A 20,932-nucleotide genomic window follows, 5' to 3' on the forward strand; every position below is an offset into this window, starting at 1 on the left:
CTGTAAATGTTACTCCAATTCTGTTTTGTTTCTAAAGTCTACTTCAGAAATAGTTGGTCACACATTTCAAAAATTCATCACACCATTAGTTTCCATTTGTGTTCTGAATTTGCAAACACCAAAGCTGCTCTCCAGAGGTGCGTCCTGAGCATGTGAGGACCATCAAGGATTCATGCTCCTAAGAACCTATAATCTAGGCAAATCAGATTGATGTAACTAAGCGGTGCTTAGTGTTGTGCCACAAAGCGGGTGGGGGGCGCTGCTATTGAAGCTGAGCAAGGGAATTAGAACTTCATTTAAAGCTCATTATTTTTGTTCAGATGGGATTTTTAAAGTATTTTGATGTCTTTTAGTTTTATGTCATTGAATATGCTGCTTGTGATGCCACTTACAATGAAATAGTCACATTTGAGCGACTTCGGCCTGTCAATCAAAATAAAACTGTCAAAAAAAATACCTTCTTTAAATGCACAGTGGATGTCCCTGAAGATTTGAGAGAGGCGTGAGTAATTTTGTTTACTGTTGATTGCTTTGTGAATTAAGAGGATTTTTCAGTGCTGCAAAAATCTTTTTTCCCCAAACACCTAATCAAAAACTTCTGATAGAACATCTTTTTAATAAACAAAAGTTTTAATGGGTGGTGTCAAAATGAAATACCGAGTTTGCATTATAAATGCCCTCTAATTTAATCTATTATTTAGGTCTTAAAGATGAATTAATTTTTCCCTAGGTGTGCTAATGAAAATGCACATAAAGATTTTAAGAAGGCAGTAGGGGCATGCAGAATTTTTTACCATCCAGAAACCACACAGCTAATGATACTGGTAAGATAACTCCATATTTTAAGGTAGATAATAGATGCCGCACAGATTTTATAATTAAATATTTCAGAAAATAACAGCTAACTTGGTGTATTGGTGTATAGTGGATTTATTAATAACTGGGAGAAAAAATTTTGTAGTTATAAAATGCTAATTTGTTTTCTTCTGAAGTAAGGAAAAATATTTCGACGTTCTTAACATAAATTTCTTAATGTGTTGGGTTCCCCCCCCCCCATCATAATGTGAATAGCAGAATTTCATAAGGGAATTCAGAAAGGAAAGTACGATTACTTGGGGAAGGAGGTGTTATAGATGAGAAGTGTAGTCAGTAAGAATCAAGGAAGACTTAGATTGTGAAGGTCTCATTTGTATTATCTTGAAAAATGATGAAGTTTTTGAGTGATTAACTTGTTTCTTTATAGTCTGCCAGTGAAGCAACTGTGAAGAGAGTAAATATTTTAAGTGATATGCATTTGCGAAGTATTCGTACGAAGTTGATGCTTATGTCCAGAAATGAAGAGGCCACTAAGCATTTAGAAGTAAGTGGGTTTACTCATAAAAGGTTTTTTGTATGTCCCAGTTTCATAAGTATATTCAAGTTCCCTGGCTCAAACTACTTGTCTATTAGGTAAGACAACTTAGGACCTGTTTTGTGATGTCCTTGTTTTCTTAGAAGAATTGGTTTGTTTCTATTACTTTTCTCAGACATAAATGCCTGTTGAGTTCTTTTTTAGGACTTAGATGACAGGTACCAAAGAACTTAGAAATTCACTAGGGATATCCAGTAGAACTGTATTGCTAATTCTTTATTCTTAACCTGTTTTTTTTTTTTGCTACCTTGACACCTGTCAGTCACAACACACTTCCATTAGTAAATAGATTATCATAAGTTTTGCGTAAGAGACAAGGAGGACACACATTTAAAAAGAGCCTAACATTGCTTTTCTATCCTGTCCCTAGAGACTGTCACTGTCGTACTTGTTAAGAGATTGGTTCCTCCCACCCTCCCTTAAACACACATGCACCGATACACTGTCTTAGAGAAATTGAGGTATTATTTAGGACAACTTTGTGAATGCCCTTACTAATTTTAAAGTTCTAAACCAGGGGTATGCAAATGAGTTTTGAAACATAAATCCTCTGAATTGAACTGCCTATATTAGTATTCTAGAAAATTGTGTTAGAATTACTGTTTTCTGTGATCGTGACTAAATAGACTCATCAAACTATTTTCTCCCCTTCCAGTATATGACCCCAAATGAGTTTTTACCTTGCAAAACTTAAACTATTAACCACTAAATGATGGCTTCCCCTTCCCCCAGCCTTAGGCAGCCACCCTTTTACTTTCTGTTCTATACATTTGACTACTCTAGCTACCACATATAATTGGAATCATAGTATTAGTTGTTTTGTGACTGGCTTATTTCAGTAAGCGTAATGTCTTCAGTGTTTATCCATGTTGTAGCATATGTCAGAATTTTCTTTTCAAGGCTGAATAACTGCATTGTATGCATGTATCACATTTTGTTTATCCAGTCTGGATATTTGGGTTTCTTTTCCTCCTTGACTATTGTAAATAATGCTATGAATGTGGGTATACAAAAAAATATTTTTGTTTTTGATTTTTATAATTCTAATTTACTTCTTTTACTAGTGCACAAAACAACTTGCAGCAGCTTTTCATGAGGAATTTGTTGTGAGAGAAGATTTGATGGGTCTGGCAATAGGAACGCATGGTAGTAACATACAGCAAGCTAGGAAGGTTCCTGGAGTTACCGCTATTGAGCTAGATGAAGATACTGGAACATTTAGAATCTATGGAGAGGTAAGCCGTTTTTTTGTCCCCCACCTATTTAGGTAACTTTGCTATAACATTAACTGTTATTTGATCATATTTATTTGGAATTTAAGTTTACCAGTGAAACAATTTAAAATCAGTCAGCCTAGTAATTAATTACACATATGCATATGGACTTAAGGTGATATTGTACGGGACAGTGAAAGATTTACTGAATAATGTGTACTATTTTCAGAAGTTTCTTTACCAATGGCTTCTGAATTTAACTCAATTTATGTGCATTACAATTTATCAAATATTTTTTGCATATTTACTGTGTCAGGCACAGTTGTAAATAGCATATAAAAGAACAGCTTTGGTAAAACTTAAATTTAGATAATATCTGTCACTGTTAATTGTGAAATTTGTGTGGACAGGAAGATAATCTGAAAAATAAATAATTCAAACTTTTCATTGAGATCATCCACATTCGAATAAATGGATGAGATTTTTTTGGGTGATAAGTTCAAGTCTTGACGTTTCATACATAGATAGCTTTTATGAAAAGCTTGAGTCATAAAGTAAATTGACTAGAGGCCTGTTTCTTATTTCTGAAAGCTTTAGAAGTGGGCAGTATAATAAAGTAATTAAGATGAAAGGCTTTGGGCCATACCTCCTGGATTGGAATTCTGTGTCTACCACGTTAAGTGGGCTTGGAGAAAGTTAATCTTCCTGCATGATTTTCCTCAGGGTAAAATGAGAAATATGCGTAATAGTGCTTACCTTATAATTTATGAGAATTAAACATGTTTTTAAATTTTTTATTGTATGTGGTATACCATGAGCACACACAACCAATACACTTGATCTGTGGTTAGTTATTAAAGAACAAACATTCAAAGTGGAAGTTAATTAACTTTTTGAGACCTGTGCATTTCCTTTAGAAAGCCCTTTTCTCCCATCTTTCAGTCTTAAAAATTGTACCCATTAGAAATAATGAATTTTAATGATCTTATGAATAGGTACGTTTTTTTTCTAATGCATCCCTATGAAAACAGCTTTTTGAATCATTTGTTTTGTTGAGAATGAGAAAAACAATGCAGACAGTATAGACAATATGAAATTTGTTTTTAATATTTACCTGGAGAAATTCAACATGGGAAAATGGACCAAATGTATTTAGGACACGGTTAAAATTTAGCTGACATAAGTTAAGCTCTCTTGCTAATTTTCTTAGGAGCTTATGGGACCTTAGAGATGTCTAATGTGTTTTGGTTCTAACTGTACTTTTTTCCTAACCTTTTAATGATTGCCTTTTTTTTTTAAGTACTTCATGAATTATTTGACCTGTAATGTCACTAGTGAACTGAGCAGAATCTGTACAAGAGCATAATAATTCAGATTTTTCTTGTGTTTTTGTTTTGGAATGTGAGTTTTCTTCATGTTTTATCTCATGTTTGTTTTTCCCTTTCCTCCTGCAGAGTGCTGATGCTGTGAAAAAGGCTAGAAGTTTCTTGGAATTTGTGGAGGATTTTATTCAGGTTCCTAGGAATCTTGTTGGTAGGTACTTCTACATGTTAAGTGTCACTTAATTACATATAGTGACTTAATTGAAAATTAGTCTTGTCTGATATGTTATTTATGTGGAGTATTCTGATAGTGATGCTTATTTCTATTTTTTCAGTAATAACATTGTATGTGACTTGTATCTCGTTATTGTCATGTTGAAAAATAAAGATGTTTGTCTTTTTCTATATGAGGTGACCTAATAAGAGCCGTGATTTTTATAGCAGTTGTCATTACAATTTTTCTTAAGCCATTTTATGCCTTGGGCTCTTTATTAACTATTCTTATTCACTTAATGTCTTTTTAGTCACAAACCTATTAAAATTATCAGTACTTTTTGAGAAGATGTGATAATTTTTTTTTCTTTAGTGCAAAAGAGAAAGTAAGAGTGAAGTAATGAACTAACAAAGGGCAATACAACTTTTATACACAGTAGACCCTGAATAAATAATAACTGGTTTTTGCAAAGGTATGGAATAAGGTAAGATGTCATGGACAAGAGAAGAGGATGGTGATTGATGATATGATATAGCAGGTTTCACTATTAAGTTTTTGAAATCATTCATGAAAACTATTGTACTCATGGGTTATTGTGACGAAAAATTTTGAGTTTAAAGCTGTAAATGAGCATTATAGCTTGGGATGAGTTGTTCAGTAGCTTTGTTATTAATATCCTCTGCCTTTGTACTGTTTGTCCTTTTAAATACTATTTGAGACAAGTGGGAAAGCTTTTGTCACATGTTAAATACTCAGTAATTACCCTAGAACTTTAATTTAAAAATAGCATCAACGTAAAGTATTGAAGTTTACTAGGTGGGAGATGAGTTTTTGTCACTGTTGTTATATCTCATCAGTTTGTTTTTTACCTTATTGAAATAGAGCTGCTTGGGCTCTTTTCGAATATACTTAGGCCTGTTCTGCCTTTAGAAAACGATTTCTTTGCTATTGGTGTTCTATTTGTCAAATTCTGTAAAACAGTGGGAGAAAATTTAAAAACTTGCACTGTAAAAAGAATGTTAGTTTTAGCTAATACAAGTAGTATATATACTCTGGCATAATAGTCTACAACACAAGAATTTGGACAGTTCATTGATACTCAGCTTTTATATAGAAAGCTTTTCAATTTTGCCCGAACATTTGTGTAGGTATGACATACTGTCAATTAAGTAAGCTCCATTTTATCTCTTCTTGGGAACCATTGTTAACTATAGACTGAACTGCTGGACAGATGAGATGTTAAAATTGAAGAATTGTTTATAATTTTAATAAACATTATGATACAAAATGTTATCAAATGTTTATTGTCAAATGAAATTACCTTTGATAAGAAAGCTGATTTTGAAAATGACCTCTTTTTTTGTTTAGATTATACTCAATTATTGACATCTATCAGTACTAACATTGGGGTTGCTGCTTCACAGAACATAATTTAACTTACATTTCTTCATTTGTAAAAATGATTTGGATATATTTGTAGTTCTCTGATTCTCTCTCTATTCATCTATCTGTGCAGTATGTGGGTGCCTGTCATGTCTCTCTTTTTCCTCTATGTGTCATGGTTGGCTTTGGTGATTTGGATTATTTGTGCATTCTTTAGGAAATGTACATTAGCAGCAACTATTATACATTGGTGAAATTCTCAGAAGTACAAAGATTTTAGTTGGTTGTTGTGTATAATAATACTGCATTTTCTTCCAAAATATTTTGTGGGTGAAGCAGTCTTTTAAAAAATAATACATTCTTAGTCGAAGTGAAAGAGAAAAAACGGACTGAGGAGTAAAAGGGAATGAGGACTACTTGGTGGGTAAGTTCCAGAGAGGATTTTCTTATTCAGGTTTCAAGAGTTATAGAACTTGACCATCCATTCCCATCCCTCCCAAATCAAAAGAAAAAAATATGTAAACATTGATTTGGAAATAAATCAAATTGTTTCACCTCTCAGTAGCCTTCCTTAATCACTTCCCTACTCTGTCTCTTCAGCGTTTATGTGCAGTGCTTGATTTATACGACAGGTCTGCTTCAGTTTGTCAGTATGCTTTGGAATTTAAACTGTGGAAATGATCAGTTAAAATATTGACAGTCTCTGTTGGGATTAAATAAAACTTGCAGGTAGGTCCTTTCCACGGACCCCAGAAAGGTGATGGGTGTTCATGCACCACTGTATAGTTCACAAGAAGAAAAGGGCAAAGATTGTGGGTGGGGGAGATTATGATATATCAACCTGATTTTTGTTTTTTCGAAGATATTTGCTTATTTTTAGCAGGGTGAAGGATGGAGTTGCTGCTTGAGCCTCACTGTTAACAATGAAGGTTGCTTTTATGTGCTGCTGCTAGGGCTGCTCAGAGAAGACATGCGCCATGTGAATTCCCTGACCTCTTTTTTTTTTAATATGTTCAATTGCTGTTGCTTTTAAATGTGGGGTTATTAATGGGGAAGGAGATTTGAGAATAGGGATAGAAAACCCTGTAATCGTGTCTCTGCTGTATTTCCCAGCTTACTATTGTCATTGTTCCCTTATTTATTCTTTAATGGAAACTGTTCTTTCAAGCATTCAATAGGAAAGACTTCCATTTTAACCCCTTTCAACCAAAATTAATTTATTGTGGAAATAGATTGCTGATTTAGTTTAAAAAAAATTATTGGGGATTTGAACTTAATAACAAATATGGTGTTGCTATTAACTTTATAAGGGATACAGCTGTTCCATATAGTGAAGGTTATCTGTTACCAGGTAACAGTACCCAGTATTGTGTTGTTACTTTATGTGAGTGTATGTTGTCTTTATGACTAGTAAGTTCCTAAGGGAAGAGAGTCTTCATGCTTCCTTTGTAGGTTCTACTTTAATTATTGGATACTCAATAACTGCTGTTTGATAGACTTACAGGTTAAATGTGGAGAAGGTAAATAATTTGGATTTACGTCCTATTACAGTATTTCACATCTAGGGAGACAGCATACCATATATACCGTGTTTCCCTGAAAATAAGACCTAGCTAAACCGTCAGCTCTAATGCATCTTTTGGAGCAAAAATTAATGTAAAACCCAGTCTTATTTTAATATAAGATCCATTCTTATTTTAATGTAAGACCGGGTTTTATATTAATTTTTGCTCCAAAAGAGGTCTTATATTAATTTTTGCTCCAAAAGATGCATTAGAGCTGATGGTCCGGCTGGGTCTTATTTTTGGGGCAACACGGTACATGCTGTGTGTATTTGTATAGTTGTGAAGTATTTTAAAAGATCATTGGTGTAAAATGTTAATACTTGTTAAATGTAAATGTTTAATTTCTGTGAAGAGAATATTCATTTTAAAAGTAGCTTCAAGTCAGGTGTCTTTTGTACAAATAGAAACTGGAAAATAAAGCAAGATTGAGTTGGTTAATTGAATAATTATAATATATTATAAACGTAAACAAATTGATATGATTAATGCCAAAATAAGTTTTCTTTTGACTTGATGTATCCAAGCTTTTGAAGTGGGTTGGACTTGATATTTTAAAAAATGTTTAGACTTTGAAAATGTCTTACACGTAAGCAGTATTGTCTGTCACACTTAATAATAATAGCCTTAGGCATACTGATGAAGAGAAGGAAGTTTCAGTCCAAGGATAAAATTTCTCAGTGGTCTTTTAGGTGTGAATTAATTGAGAATAGAAATGTGGAGCATCGCTTGGTTTTTATAATTTGATAACAAGTCATAAATTGTTTGGACATGTGTTGAAAGGATAGAGGTATTGTTTTTTAACTTGCCGTTATATTTGTTTTCTCTTATTAAAGGAAAAGTTATTGGAAAAAATGGCAAAGTTATTCAAGAAATAGTGGACAAATCGGGTGTGGTTCGGGTGAGAATTGAAGGAGACAATGAAAATAAACTACCTAGAGAAGATGTAAGTATTTAAAATGTAATTTAATTGGCCTGGGTTTTTTTTCTTGTTCTTTTCTTGGCTGACTTATAATGTTATATTTTGGAAATTGTTTTATGAAATTTTATCTAGTGAGCTACTTACACTCTGGTACAGTGGTTTTTGTTTTTGTTTTTTTTAATTTTGTTTCTTACAGGACCTCCTTACACACTTAGAAAACAAGTCATCTTTTAACTACGGGCCTTGCCAAGGTTCTTGGTTGGTTTCTTAGTACTTCAGTAAAAAGCCAGTTTTTGATAAAAAGTCTTCAAGTTTACAATCTTAACAGTTCTTTTTTGTACTTAGAATGTAAAGCTGTATAATTTGATACTCAATACAAGTCTGTGTTATGGAAATCTTGATAAAGAACATTCTTCTTGATATTTTTATAGACTTGAAAGCACTGACCATTTCTTAGTTGAAATTATTAAGCTTTTATATTGCTGTTAATTTTGATGCCAACTTTCTGAAATTTTCCATCGTTCTGCTCACATGTTGATGTTTTGCCCACAATGCTGTTCTTGATTCTTCATGCATCTACTAAGGATCTCTTAATCTTTGTGGCTCTAGTCGTCAACTCTGTATAGTTGACTCAAACGTTGTGGGTCTGAAAATAAGGCAAGGATTTTCCCCAGATTATTTCCCAGGAAGCAGTACACTCATAACTTCTGTTTTGCACAGTAGATTACTGTTTGGAATGTTTGTTAGCCTATTGAATAAAATCAGTCTCACAAAACAAAAAACAGTAAAAATAGACATTTAGCCCATTTAAATATCCTCACATCAAGGACACTGTAAAGATGTCTATTAAAGACAGCCATTTCCTTTATTCATTTTAATTAGACTGTAGAGGTAAATACACACTTAAAATGAATGAGGAAAAACAAATGACTTAGTATTATACTACAAATGAGTGCTTGTGGCTCTGATAGATTTCACCTTGCACTGTTTCAAAAATTGCTGTAAATACCAAGTAACTTCTACTTATTTTTAAGTAACCTTCCTATTTTTCATGACTTTAAGGTGCCTGAGATAAGGAAAGATTCGTGGTGTTGTTATAATTGGCACTTTCCCCCTTTGTACATAATATATAAAATACTGGTGATCCATTTGGTATGCATGCACTGCCTGAAATTGGTCTGCAGATCAAGATGTGTACTGGCAAAGGCCATTAATTAAATAACTCTTAGCTTGACTAATACCTAATTTTCCCTTAGCTTGACTTATCCCAATAGCTTTCCAATATTTACCATCTTGTTGCAAGCTAATTCTTTTGGGTTCTCATTTATTTATAAAGAACAACTTAACACTTTTCGGTGTTTGGTCATTATTACCGCCATTTCTGTGCCAGGGTTAAATTTAAATGCTTACAGAAACCAAGCATATTATGTAAATGATTAAGCAGGTTGGGCTGTACAAGACAGGGATGGGAGGGCACCCGGAGCCTCTTTATAAAAGAACCACATACTCAGCGTAAATCTGGTTGACGGATTGACGTGGGAATGCTGCATTATGTGTTGCTGTATCTTCCCATATTTTTAAGAGAAGCTGAAAATCTATAATGTACAGAATTTTTTAACTTTCAAAACATTGCATGATCTGGGGCCACCATTTCACAGTTTAAGCTGTCTAAATGCCCCGGGGACTCAGTTTATAACTTACTTACTCTGAAATCTTTGTGACCCACCTCTAGCCTGAGATGACCTTTCCCACTTGTATTCCATAGTAATTAATGTCTATATAATTGGGCGTTGAATGATTTTCTTTCATCCTTATATATTTTCTGATTTATCTTATGTCTCCAAGCCAGATTATGAACTCCTTGAAGTCAAGAAATCAAATCTGAATTCTCATTTTCTTCATTCTTCCCTAGCACTATCAGTTATATAGAGTAGACACTTGATAAATACTTTAAATCAGTTAAGGTTTTTAAAGATTAGATTTGAGTTTTTAATTGTAAAAGAAATATGCATGTGTAAAATAATAGCACAAGGGTTTAGTATGAAAAATAAATGTGTATCTATGTCCTGAGTCCATGTCTCCTCTCCATCATGCCTAATAGATTTTAGACTGTTGTCAGGTTGCCTTTTCTTTCAAGTCTTTGTTTTGCTATTAAAAACAGTGCTGCAGCAAACATCTCTGTGACTGGAGACTAATTTCCTGGAAATGGATTTGTTAGATCAAAGGGTATATGGCTTTGAAATCGTAAGATTTTGTCAATTTTCCCACACATTCCTTCTAAAATAGAAAATGTGTCTGTTTTCCACGTATTTGCCAATACTGAGTTTTGATCATACTTTAGAGCCATTCCAGAAGTTGTAAATGTTATGTTTCCATATGCTTAAAAGACATTTAAATTTTCCTGTAAGCACCTTGTTCGTCTTTTACATATTTTTTGTCTTTTTTATTACTGAGTTGTAAGAGCTTTTTGCATTTTAAGGATGTTAGTCTTCTGTCTTTTCATATATGTGACAAATGTTTTCTGTTTCTTTTGAGGTTTTTTTTTTTAATGCAGACATTTAAAATTTTTTACATTGTTGGATTTTTTTAGACTTATGCTTTATGACTTACGACTTCTGTACTTTGTGTCATGTTTGGCAGGACCTTCCCTACTCTTAGATCATTTAGAAATCCATGTAAATTCTCCAGTTTTATTTTTTTTGGTATGTAAAATTTTCACTCATAAGATGAGGAAGCCTGATACGTAAATTGATATTTAAAAATTAAATTTTTAGCATACTTCAGTGCTAAGTTGTGTAAATGAGAATTTTTGTGGTGTAAGGTATCAGGAGGAAGGATCCTGCCTTATTTTTTCTGAGTGCTTGTTAGTTGTCTCAGTATCTAATAAATACAAGTAATCAGTTCTTAGCAAATTTAAAGAATTAGAAATTTCACTGAAATCTTAGAAATGAACTCATATTCGGTAATAATTATTTATTCTGTTTCTTACCATGGCTTTACAATAGCCATTAAAATACGTATCTTTTTACCTCTCCTTTTTTTGGAAATAACTTGGTGATAACATTTCCAGTTCAGGGTCAAAGCATTGTATTTCTTTTATTCCTTACAGATCATCTGTCTGGAATGACTTTCCCTTCTTTATCTACTTGGTAAAATCCTATTTGTTTTTTAAAGCCACTTTAGATAACAATAACAATATTCTTACGAATTCTCATAAATTTCCACACCTGGGGTAATAACGCCTTTTAATCTAATATTACTGTGTTTTTAATTCATATCACTAACGGCTATACAAAGAGATTATTATAGGAATGTTTAGTATCTTTTCTGAGATTGTGATTGCATTTAGAGCAGAGACTTCATCCTTATTCCTTAACATAGATTCTGGCAATTAACAGGTAGATGTTATTTGGAATTAGGTTAACTGGATATGAAATTGGCTGGCTAATTTTGTGACTTTGGGCAAATTGTTTTCTTAATCATAAAATTGGAATTTTTTTTGAGGTTACTTTTTAATGAACATTAAATAAGATACAGATATAGAATAAATAGTCCCAGAAATATGGTATGCGCTCAAAATTTTTTAGATCTGTTATTTTCCCCTTCTCTGGCTTTTATTCATTTTGCATCCTCTCTTAACTGCCTGTGAATTCCCAGGGACAGGGTCAAGACTTCCTCACTTCTTAAGCTTAAGTTAGATTTCCTTGTTTCATGCCATCATAGTTGTATTTACTTCTTTGGAGTCACTACAGTTTTCTGTGAGCTTCATAAAAGCTGTGCTTACGGCTTCCTTAACACCTGCCCTGGTGTGTTACTTTTTTTTTTTTCATTTCCCGTATCTAAAATTCTCCAATTAATTTTTTTTAATTAGTTGGAAAATAAGTTGTAGTTTCTTATATAGAATAAAAAACTTTTAAGCTATGCTTAGTTCCATAACTGTTAGGAACTATTTTGTAAAATCAAGAAATAAAGAGAGGGACTAAAATTGATTGCGTGAGTTTATTTAGGCTTTATTCATTCTCCTTAGCCAATAGTAAGCTGGAAGTGTATTGCTTTAAACAAAAACAACCCATCAATTTGTTATCTTGTTTCTCTTCCTACTTTTTTCTAAACCTTCCTCTTGAAATTCAGTAAAGTAAACCAAGGCTGAGTTAATCTTTTGATTTGCTTTAATACCTGTGACTAAGTATATGTCCTTACCGATAATCCCTTTATTTTGTGTAAGTATTTATACTCTGTCGGTGATAACTTCCGTTAATGGTCAGGAAGCACTCCCTCCAACACACAGACCGTTGAAGGTTTTGTTATCTTAGCACATATAGAGATAGCCTGGCTGATGTGTTCTGTTGTTCTTAAAGCATTCACTGCTAAGGTGATAATGATATACCTAGTCTATAAATGCATGACAGTTTGAAGGAAAATGTCTTCAAGTTGGTTTATATACTTAGAAAAGTAGATTGAATTAGAAATTAGAAAACCTGGTATAAATTGATATTTAGAAAGTAGTTTCTTAAGTTTTTAGCACAGTTAAATGCTCAGTTGTAGTGCAAATGTGACAAGTTACTGAAAATCTCAGTATTTCAAATTACTGATTTTTTTTAAGTTTACTTTTAAATATTGAAGTTTAGTAGATGTAAATTGCTGTGTGTTTTAGAAAAGTTTTCCAAATTATATATTGGTATGTCAGATTTAGGCTCGAACTTTGTTCAAATATTAAATGCTTGAGGACACTGTGTTTTCTTACAGGGAATGGTCCCATTTGTATTTGTTGGCACTAAAGAAAGCATCGGAAATGTGCAAGTTCTTTTAGAGTATCATATTGCTTATCTGAAGGTTTGTATACTGTTCATATTTACAGCATTGTTACAAACATGAATCTTAAAATTAAATGCATTTTATATTTGTAGTAAACTTCAAATCTCACCATATTTTTAATTCGGTTTCAGATATGATCTATTTTTTTTTTCCTACATGAGAATTTAAAAATAAAAGGTCCTTTGCCATAATAAAATGATTGGCCTCATGTACATTGTTTCTCTTTCCCTTTCCTCTGAACTTTTGCATTTCTTTCCTCACTGTTTAAGAAACGATTACTCTTGTGATCCTGTAATTTGACTGTCATTACTCATGTACCTACGTGTTCTGTACTGGAACCGTTTTGTTTTTACCTTAATGTTTTACATGCAAATAGGGCATAGAACCAGGAATGAAGATGGACTTTCTTGGTAACTCGTATTATCTGAATCAGATGTACTATCCCCATAGAAATCATTTGATAATTCTTAATGATTGTTTCTAATGTAGTCTATTTTAGTTAATAAAGAACAAGGGTTTTAGAAAAGAAATGCCCTATAAATTATTAAAAGTTGCATTTATCATTTTCTACTCTTTTTTATTCTATATTCTCTTGTTCAGGGTGTAATAATATCCTCATCTGCTGTCTCTTATAGGTTTTCCTTTTAGTCACTCATATCATTGCTGCTATGTTACTATTTTGAAAGTGCCCCCGATAACGTCATTTCTTCGTTTTAAATCTCATCTTTATATGATAAGTCTCAATTCAATCTGGCATTCTAAACTCATGTTTTATTTTCTAGTACTCTACTGCCTTTTAACCAAGAGCTTTGTCTAGACACCTTACCATTACATGTTGTAATGACATCAGTTTCTGAATGACCAAGCCTACTTGTTCATCTAGGTCACAACTGAGGTGTCACTATTTTTATAAGGAAATCAGTTATTAATAGTACCTCTCATAGATGATGCTTTTAATAGCTTCATTTAGCAGAGTTTTAACTGCTTGAGAGCTAAATCTAGTAATATTGTGTAATTACTATTTAATAAATAAGTAATTTTAATGCTTGTCTGTTAAACATTCTCCTGAAAGAGGAGAGTCCTTGTCTTTTTTTACATTGTATACCTCTAGCACTTCATGTGGTTGGTACACACACTAAGGCATTCAGCTAAGGCATTCAGTAAATGTTCGGTGAATTGAATCAGCAAGTGACCTTGTAAATGGTTTACAAAGAACACAATTGTACTTTACCACATGCCCAAGATCACAGCTTTTTTCATCGATAGGAAGTATATCTTTAGCTCTAGGCTTTATTACAAAAAGTTACAAATAAGATTTACCCTTTTTTGTTTTGATTATAGGAAGTAGAACAGCTAAGAATGGAACGCCTACAGATTGATGAACAGCTGCGACAGATTGGTATGGGTTTCAGACCTTCTTCCACCAGAGGGCCTGAAAAAGAGAAAGGATATGCCACTGATGAAAGTACCGTCTCTTCTGTACAAGGTTCTAGGTCTTATAGTGGAAGAGGCAGAGGTCGTCGGGGCCCTAATTACACCTCCGGTTATGGTAAAACACATTTTTTTGGTAGTAGTTTTAGTTTAGGTGCTCCAATACATTTTGCTTATTAGTTGGTTCCTTTATCTTGAATTTGAAAGCAGTAGATGATTGTGAGGTATATGTCTTAATGGTAGTGACGGCACAGTTTATATTGATGACAATGAAAGGTATAGGTAATGTTCAAGCAGCTACATAATGAAATGAAACATGTTTTTGTTAAGTTGGTGGTCATGTTCTGAATATTTAGAATAAATATGTATATGAAACTTCCATATATTTCCCTTGTACAATTGTATAAATTTTCTTAATACGAACCTAGTAATGGTAGTGATGCTGCTAGAAATCATCTTTTGCTTACCCTTTAAGAAAAGTAAAAATGAAAAATATGCTAATACTGTGCCAAGATTGCATATAGCAAATCTGTTACTAGTTTTTAAAATATGTTGTATTGACTCATTCGGCAATTTTGAATATTAATATATCTGGAATTATTTTGTGAAATAGCAGCATTTCACTAAAATGAGGGCTTTAAAAGTCAGAAACTAATTAACATTTTATCAGTAAACATTTTTCTAAAATGTATTTATTTCACTGTGAGGATGGGGCCTAAACCCACTTAAGGTGGGGGCCAGTGGATGGTTTGATGATCATAATTCTCTAATCCTGAATTCTCACTCTTTAGCTTTGGAGTTGTTCCATTTTTTTTCCATTTGGACTTGGATTTTAGCAGTGACCTGGGTTTTTTCCCTCCCTCGTTCTCTTTCCTTTCTCTTCCCTTCCTCTTCTCCACTCCCCATGCTCATCCTAACTGCTTTGGGAAAATATTTCATAAACATGAAAGCTTACAGTGTGCAGATTCCATATCCAAATTTCATGTTTGACTAAAGGGTCATTTAATGGTGCCAGTTATACTAAATTTGTACTATCTTTCATTTTTTTGTAGAGGTGGAAGTTTAGTTATCTCTTCCCTTTCGTATCCTCATGTTTCCATGTTCTCATTTTTTGGTATTTTTTATTTTAAAGTTAACCCTGTATTGAAACTTAAAAAGCAAAACTCCTGTTAAGTAAAATTTTAGCATGTGAAGGTCTGAAAATTGAGAACTATTATTGTATTCCTGAAAATACATTTAATGAAAAGACAACCTGTAATTAAATAGAAATTAAGTATATACTGAATGATTTTAGAAGTACAATTACGAGTACAAATAATCATTTAGCTTTTGGATGATAAAGATGCATTCCCTTAAGAATTTTAAAAGCCTCTGGGAAGTCAAGTCAGCTTATTGATGAGGTCACTCTGGCAAAATGCATTTGTTGGCAGATAATTTATATGAGCGTGGTAGAGGAGTATCGGAATTGAAGAAAGCTGTGCAAATTGTTCAGTAGATGGCACTCTTACCTCTCAATCTTTGCAGGCTAGTAATATTGTATTTTTTGAAATAGCTGTCTATCTTAAGTGGGCTTGAGAGAAATATCGTTTGAATTTGGTTATATATTTTTCTTGTCCACTTAATATCAGGATTCTTAGGAGATAATATACATAAGTTGTATAAGAAACCTTTTCTCAATATAACATACCTGAAGTTGGCGTGTGTCTTACAGTGGATGATGTCTTACAACTTTGCTTGCCAGCATTTTCTTTAATGGCACACAAAATACTGTCTCTTATAATGGATGGCCTGTCGGATTTGAAAAATGTGGTACTTCATCTATTAATTTTAGCATACATGATCAGTGAAAAGAATGTGAACCGTCTTCATAAGGTGATTTTGGAAGTTTTAAAGGGGAAATCTGATTTAAAATTCTGTTAAAAACAGGTTTTTGTTGGTGTCATTAAAAAATTGAAGCAGTTTCATGAATCATTTCGAAAATTTTTTAAATTTTTTTTGGATTTATTAACTTAGATTTCACAAAGTTGAGAGATTGGAATGGTTGCAGTGATTTCAATAGAGTATTAGTTTTATATTGGTGCTGTAGCAAATTATAAACTTGGAGGCTAGAACAACAAATTTATTATCTTACAAGTTCTATAGCTCAGAAGTCTGATATGAGTCTCATTAGGCTTAAGTGTTGGCAGGGCTGTCGTCCTCTCTCGAGGCTCTAGGGGAGAATCTGTTTCCTTGACATTTCCAGTCTCTAGAGACCACCTCCATTCCTTGGCTTAGGGCCCCTCTCCCTCCATTTTATGAAGTTAGTAACTCTAGAGAAGCCTTATGCAGCCATCTTTGGTTCTCTGCAGTTGACAGAGGTTCTCTATTAAAGATCCTTGGGATTCGGTTGGCTTTACTTGGATAATCCAGGATAATCCCCCCACTTCAATATTCTCAACGTTGATCACATCTACAAAATCCCTTTTGCCATCTTAAAACTGTTTAAGGGTTATTTAAAATGAATAAAGAGGAACACTAGCCAATTCATTAGCCTTTTTTGTGTGTGTTGGACCTTAGTATCTGTCTTAACTATTGAAATCTATGATTTTGACACTCTTGAAATATTTTGAATACTATATAAGTTAAATTAAGGAAGAATTTCGTTGCTTATGACACTGAGTTAAATACTACAGTGTGTGTCTACAGAGAATTCAATAGGAACCTTTGTTAAAATCTTTACAAATGAGATATTCATCTACCTTCAAATTTTGGTAATGTTTTCAGGCAGAGTAGAGGTTTGTAAATAAATTCAGAACTTCTTACACATTCCAAAGGTTTTCTTCACTACTCATGAAATGATAAATTGCCCTTATTCTAACCGTGGCATCAGTTAATGAAGTTCTTTTTTGTTATTGGAGAAATAAGTGTTTAGGAGATTCATTCTCTTCAGTGAGACTCTTACTCCTAAAAAAGATTCAAAGAAACTTGCTATATTCTTCCTAAAATATACTTCCAGCTAATTATTTAATCCATCCTTATATAATTGACCAGTTATATTCATATTTGACAGCTTGTGGAGAGAAAAAAATGCATTGAAGAGTTAGCTTTAAAGGAGAAAGGAAATTGGTAGGCTCCTTCATTAGTTAAAATTCACATTTTATTTCCTGCACTTTGTGCATCTAAAGTGCTCTTGTGTTTTGCTCTTATCACCAAGTGACGGAGTTTAACTGTAGGGGATTTTTGGTTTCTTGAATTACTATTTGAGGAGTTAGAAGAGAAACTTCAAAATCCTGCAGTAAGTTTACTTAAGAGAAAATTGTTAGGCTCATTGGTAGACATCTGGGGGCACTTACAGGTTTGAGACAGAGCTCCACTCTTTACATTTATGATAGACCGAGTGAGAAGTAGATCCAAAGGGATAAAAAGAAAACAACACATGACAACACTGCATGATAGGTATACACTGCTTCTAAGGAAATACGGGGAGAGGTCTTTTTTCAGTTAAATTGGTCTGAACCTACAGATTGAACTGGGCTTTGAAGGGGATGTGTTTGGATATATGATAAAAGAAGGGTGGAAGTGGCATCCCAGTACTACCAAAGAGCAGAAGTGGGAATAAGTGTGTTAGTAATTGGGTCATAAAATCTGACACTGTGATATAATGATGATGATATTGTAGGGTTCTATAGAATATTTGCAGTGTTTAAATTTTTAAAAAGTTGTTAAAATAGATCATTGGACTGTTAGAAATGGTCTGTAAACTTTGAAAGTCATGCTGAATTTTTTTCACTGATAATGGCTTCTATTATTGTCAGATTGAAGCTATCTTTTCTCAGGATAACCTTACAATTGGTTCAGTAATTTAAAATACTATATTCTAATTTAAGATACTATTGCTCATAAAACAATTTTATGTACAACCACTATAAATACACTCTCAGTTTATGAGACCGTCAATTATAAGAAACATCCTAATTTCAGAGATGTTAAAATGTGAAAAAAATGTGCCCCCTAGAATTAGTGAAATGGTAGAATACACTATATAATTCAGTTATTTATTTTTCTAAATGTGATTAAGTTTGCTTCTAAATATTGGCTAGCAGTTTCATTATACTAATAATTTGATATTAAAACCTGAAAATGGCCAAAAATTTTTTAATATTATCCCATATTAAGTGCATTTCATAATTACATATGTTTTATATGTTTTCTGTAATATTGGCTGTGGTTTTGCACAGCCAAACAATTTTAATTTTTAATCTATTTGAATGGTAGATACTATATTACCAGTTAATTTCATAAATCATTTTAATCTTTAGTTTTTTTGAAGCAGCCAATCAATATGGTTAATTTAAACAATGATTTGCAGGAAGTAATTTTGAAAAATTTGGCTCTTTTTAAAATAGGAGTCTAACTTTGTTTGTTATGTTCTTTCCCAAGGTACAAACTCTGAGCTGTCTAACCCCTCTGAAACAGAATCTGAGCGTAAAGATGAGCTGAGTGATTGGTCATTGGCAGGAGAAGATGATCGAGAGAACCGACATCAGCGTGACAGTAGGAGACGCCCAGGAGGAAGAGGCAGAAGTGTTTCAGGGGGTCGAGGTCGTGGTGGACCACGTGGTGGCAAATCCTCCATCAGTTCTGGTAGTCTTTTATATACTATGTCAGCATCCTTTCTTTGTAAACAGTGTAACTTTATACAAGTGAATTCATTTCCCAGGACCGCCCATTTTTGGATGTTTCTCTTACTGTCTGAGAAAAATAGAACATACAGCAACATGTGGAAAAGCCCTGTAGAGTGTTTATCAGTGAAGGTTTAGCTAGAATGTTCCGGTCAGAAAAACTTTAGTTGGCTAAGTTTCTAATGTTCAGATGTTTATCCCTTCAATTTTGGAGGGCTTAATATAATTGGAATGTTCTCTCCCTCTGCTCCCTCAGAATTTGTGGGTGTTTTGGTCCAGAGAATTCTCATGCTCAGAAAGTTCTAAATACCTTTGTGTACTGAATATTAAACATTAACTGAAAACCGTTCTTTGCTACACACTATGTACTTTGAGAGTGGGAAATTTGTGAAATCAACTTAAAATTTTTTTATTGTTTGAAGAATTGGGTTATAAAGAAGAGGGTTTACAAGAATGAAATTTGAGGTGTACAAGCAACTTTCTACTTTTTTTGTTTTGTTTTTAAAACTTTTAAACTAATGGAGTTGTTGGAGTTGCCAGAATGTTCTTGCTTAGCATAATGGGCTAAGGGGAGGATTGTTAGTGATATGTGGACTAGATTATATCAGGGATGTAACCTTAACATATCATTAAGAAAACCACTCTTTTCATGGAAGTTCTATAGTATTTTAAATGTTATAGAACATACGTGTATATATAAATAAATATATACCAAACATACTTACAAATTAGGGAAAAAACTGGAACAAAATCACAAAATTTAGGGTCTTTTTAAAAGGTACTCTAGTTCCAGTGAAATTCTTTGAGCCCTTAAGTTTAGTTTTACAGGCTTTCAGGGAAATAGTTTTTATATTAGTAGTATATTGCTAAGTGTTATCAAGGTTTATAAAATTATAGTATGCTGAATTGCAAAATAAATGTACTTAGTGTTTATGATTAATGGATAAACTTAGTGTCTTTTGCAAAGATGCTAGCTTGCTAGCTGTTACCAAAGGAAACTTAGAAAGGAAAAGTCGTGATTAGGTGAATTTCTGCTATAATTTGATTGGTGGAGGCAATAAATGCACATAGGTAAGATGGGTGTGTTTTTTTCTTAAAATTGTATCTTAAAATTTTTCCTTTCTCACCCTCACCCCACCTTACTCCATCTTCACTCTTTGTTTCTGGAGATGGGAATACCAGTCAACATTCATTTCCACATTTTCCTATAACCAGTTAGAATTTCAACTTTCTCAGTTTGCTTTTTGTGTAGATTTGTTTTGATTGCTTCATGTCATAGTAACAGATTTCTGGTAAGTCATGGAGTGCAGGTGTTGAGTATTATTTGGAAATAGCCCATTGATATTAGCAGAAAGAAGCAGGGGACAAAAGTTCTTAGAATTAATTCATATTAGCTGAATATTTCTCCCTTTATTTCTCTAACATCTGGGCAGGATTAGCTAGGAATGTGAATGTCAAAAATAGCATATATTATTTCCTGACATTTTCAAACAAGTCAGAGAGACATGGTTGGAAGCTGAGGTGTCTGCTCATCATCATCTTTAATATTTCATTGCCATTTAAAGTTTTCATGTTATTTTCCAGGTAAAATAGTGATACAGAAAACATTTGAAGACAGTATATTTTTATTGGGGAAAAAATTGAAGTTTCTTTATCATTAATTGGTATAGATCAAACATTCCTAATAATTTCAGCTCTCTTAAACGAATATTTCTTGCCTCTGACATGCGTATAGTGCTCAAAGATCCAGACAGCAATCCATACAGCTTACTTGATAATACAGAATCAGATCAGACTGCAGACACTGATGCCAGCGAATCTCATCACAGTACTAACCGTCGTAGGCGGTCTCGTAGACGAAGGACTGATGAAGATGCTGTTCTGATGGATGGAATGACTGAATCTGATACAGCGTCAGTTAATGAAAATGGGCTAGGTATGTAAGCACTTAGGGAAAAGATATATATTGTATAGTACTGTTAATGTATGACCCTTTT

The 20,932-nt window shown here is 33.1% G+C and overlaps 1 protein-coding gene across 7 annotated transcripts in view; it reads left to right on the plus strand.

The window, feature by feature from the left end:
• The window catches only part of FXR1 (FMR1 autosomal homolog 1), a 55,159-nt gene that overhangs the window by 28,195 nt on the left and 6,032 nt on the right, over positions 1-20,932 (plus strand). For 4 of the 7 annotated variants that reach the window (XM_019737339.2, XM_019737340.2, XM_019737342.2 and 1 more), the window contains exons 5-15: positions 354-502; positions 731-824; positions 1,244-1,360; positions 2,476-2,646; positions 4,080-4,158; positions 7,943-8,052; positions 12,775-12,861; positions 14,185-14,242; positions 14,330-14,392; positions 18,694-18,897; positions 20,671-20,871. In XM_019737339.2, coding sequence (XP_019592898.1) covers positions 354-502; positions 731-824; positions 1,244-1,360; positions 2,476-2,646; positions 4,080-4,158; positions 7,943-8,052; positions 12,775-12,861; positions 14,185-14,242; positions 14,330-14,392; positions 18,694-18,897; positions 20,671-20,871 — 1,333 coding nt within the window. Of the gene's footprint in view, positions 1-353; positions 503-730; positions 825-1,243; positions 1,361-2,475; positions 2,647-4,079; positions 4,159-7,942; positions 8,053-12,774; positions 12,862-14,184; positions 14,393-18,693; positions 18,898-20,670; positions 20,872-20,932 lie in introns of all 7 variants that reach the window. The other 3 variants (XM_019737337.2, XM_019737338.2, XM_019737341.2) reach the window with 1 other exon arrangement.

The sequence above is a fragment of the Rhinolophus sinicus genome, linkage group LG01 (genome assembly GCF_036562045.2).
Source record: "Rhinolophus sinicus isolate RSC01 linkage group LG01, ASM3656204v1, whole genome shotgun sequence".
NCBI classification, from domain to species: Eukaryota; Metazoa; Chordata; class Mammalia; order Chiroptera; family Rhinolophidae; genus Rhinolophus; species Rhinolophus sinicus.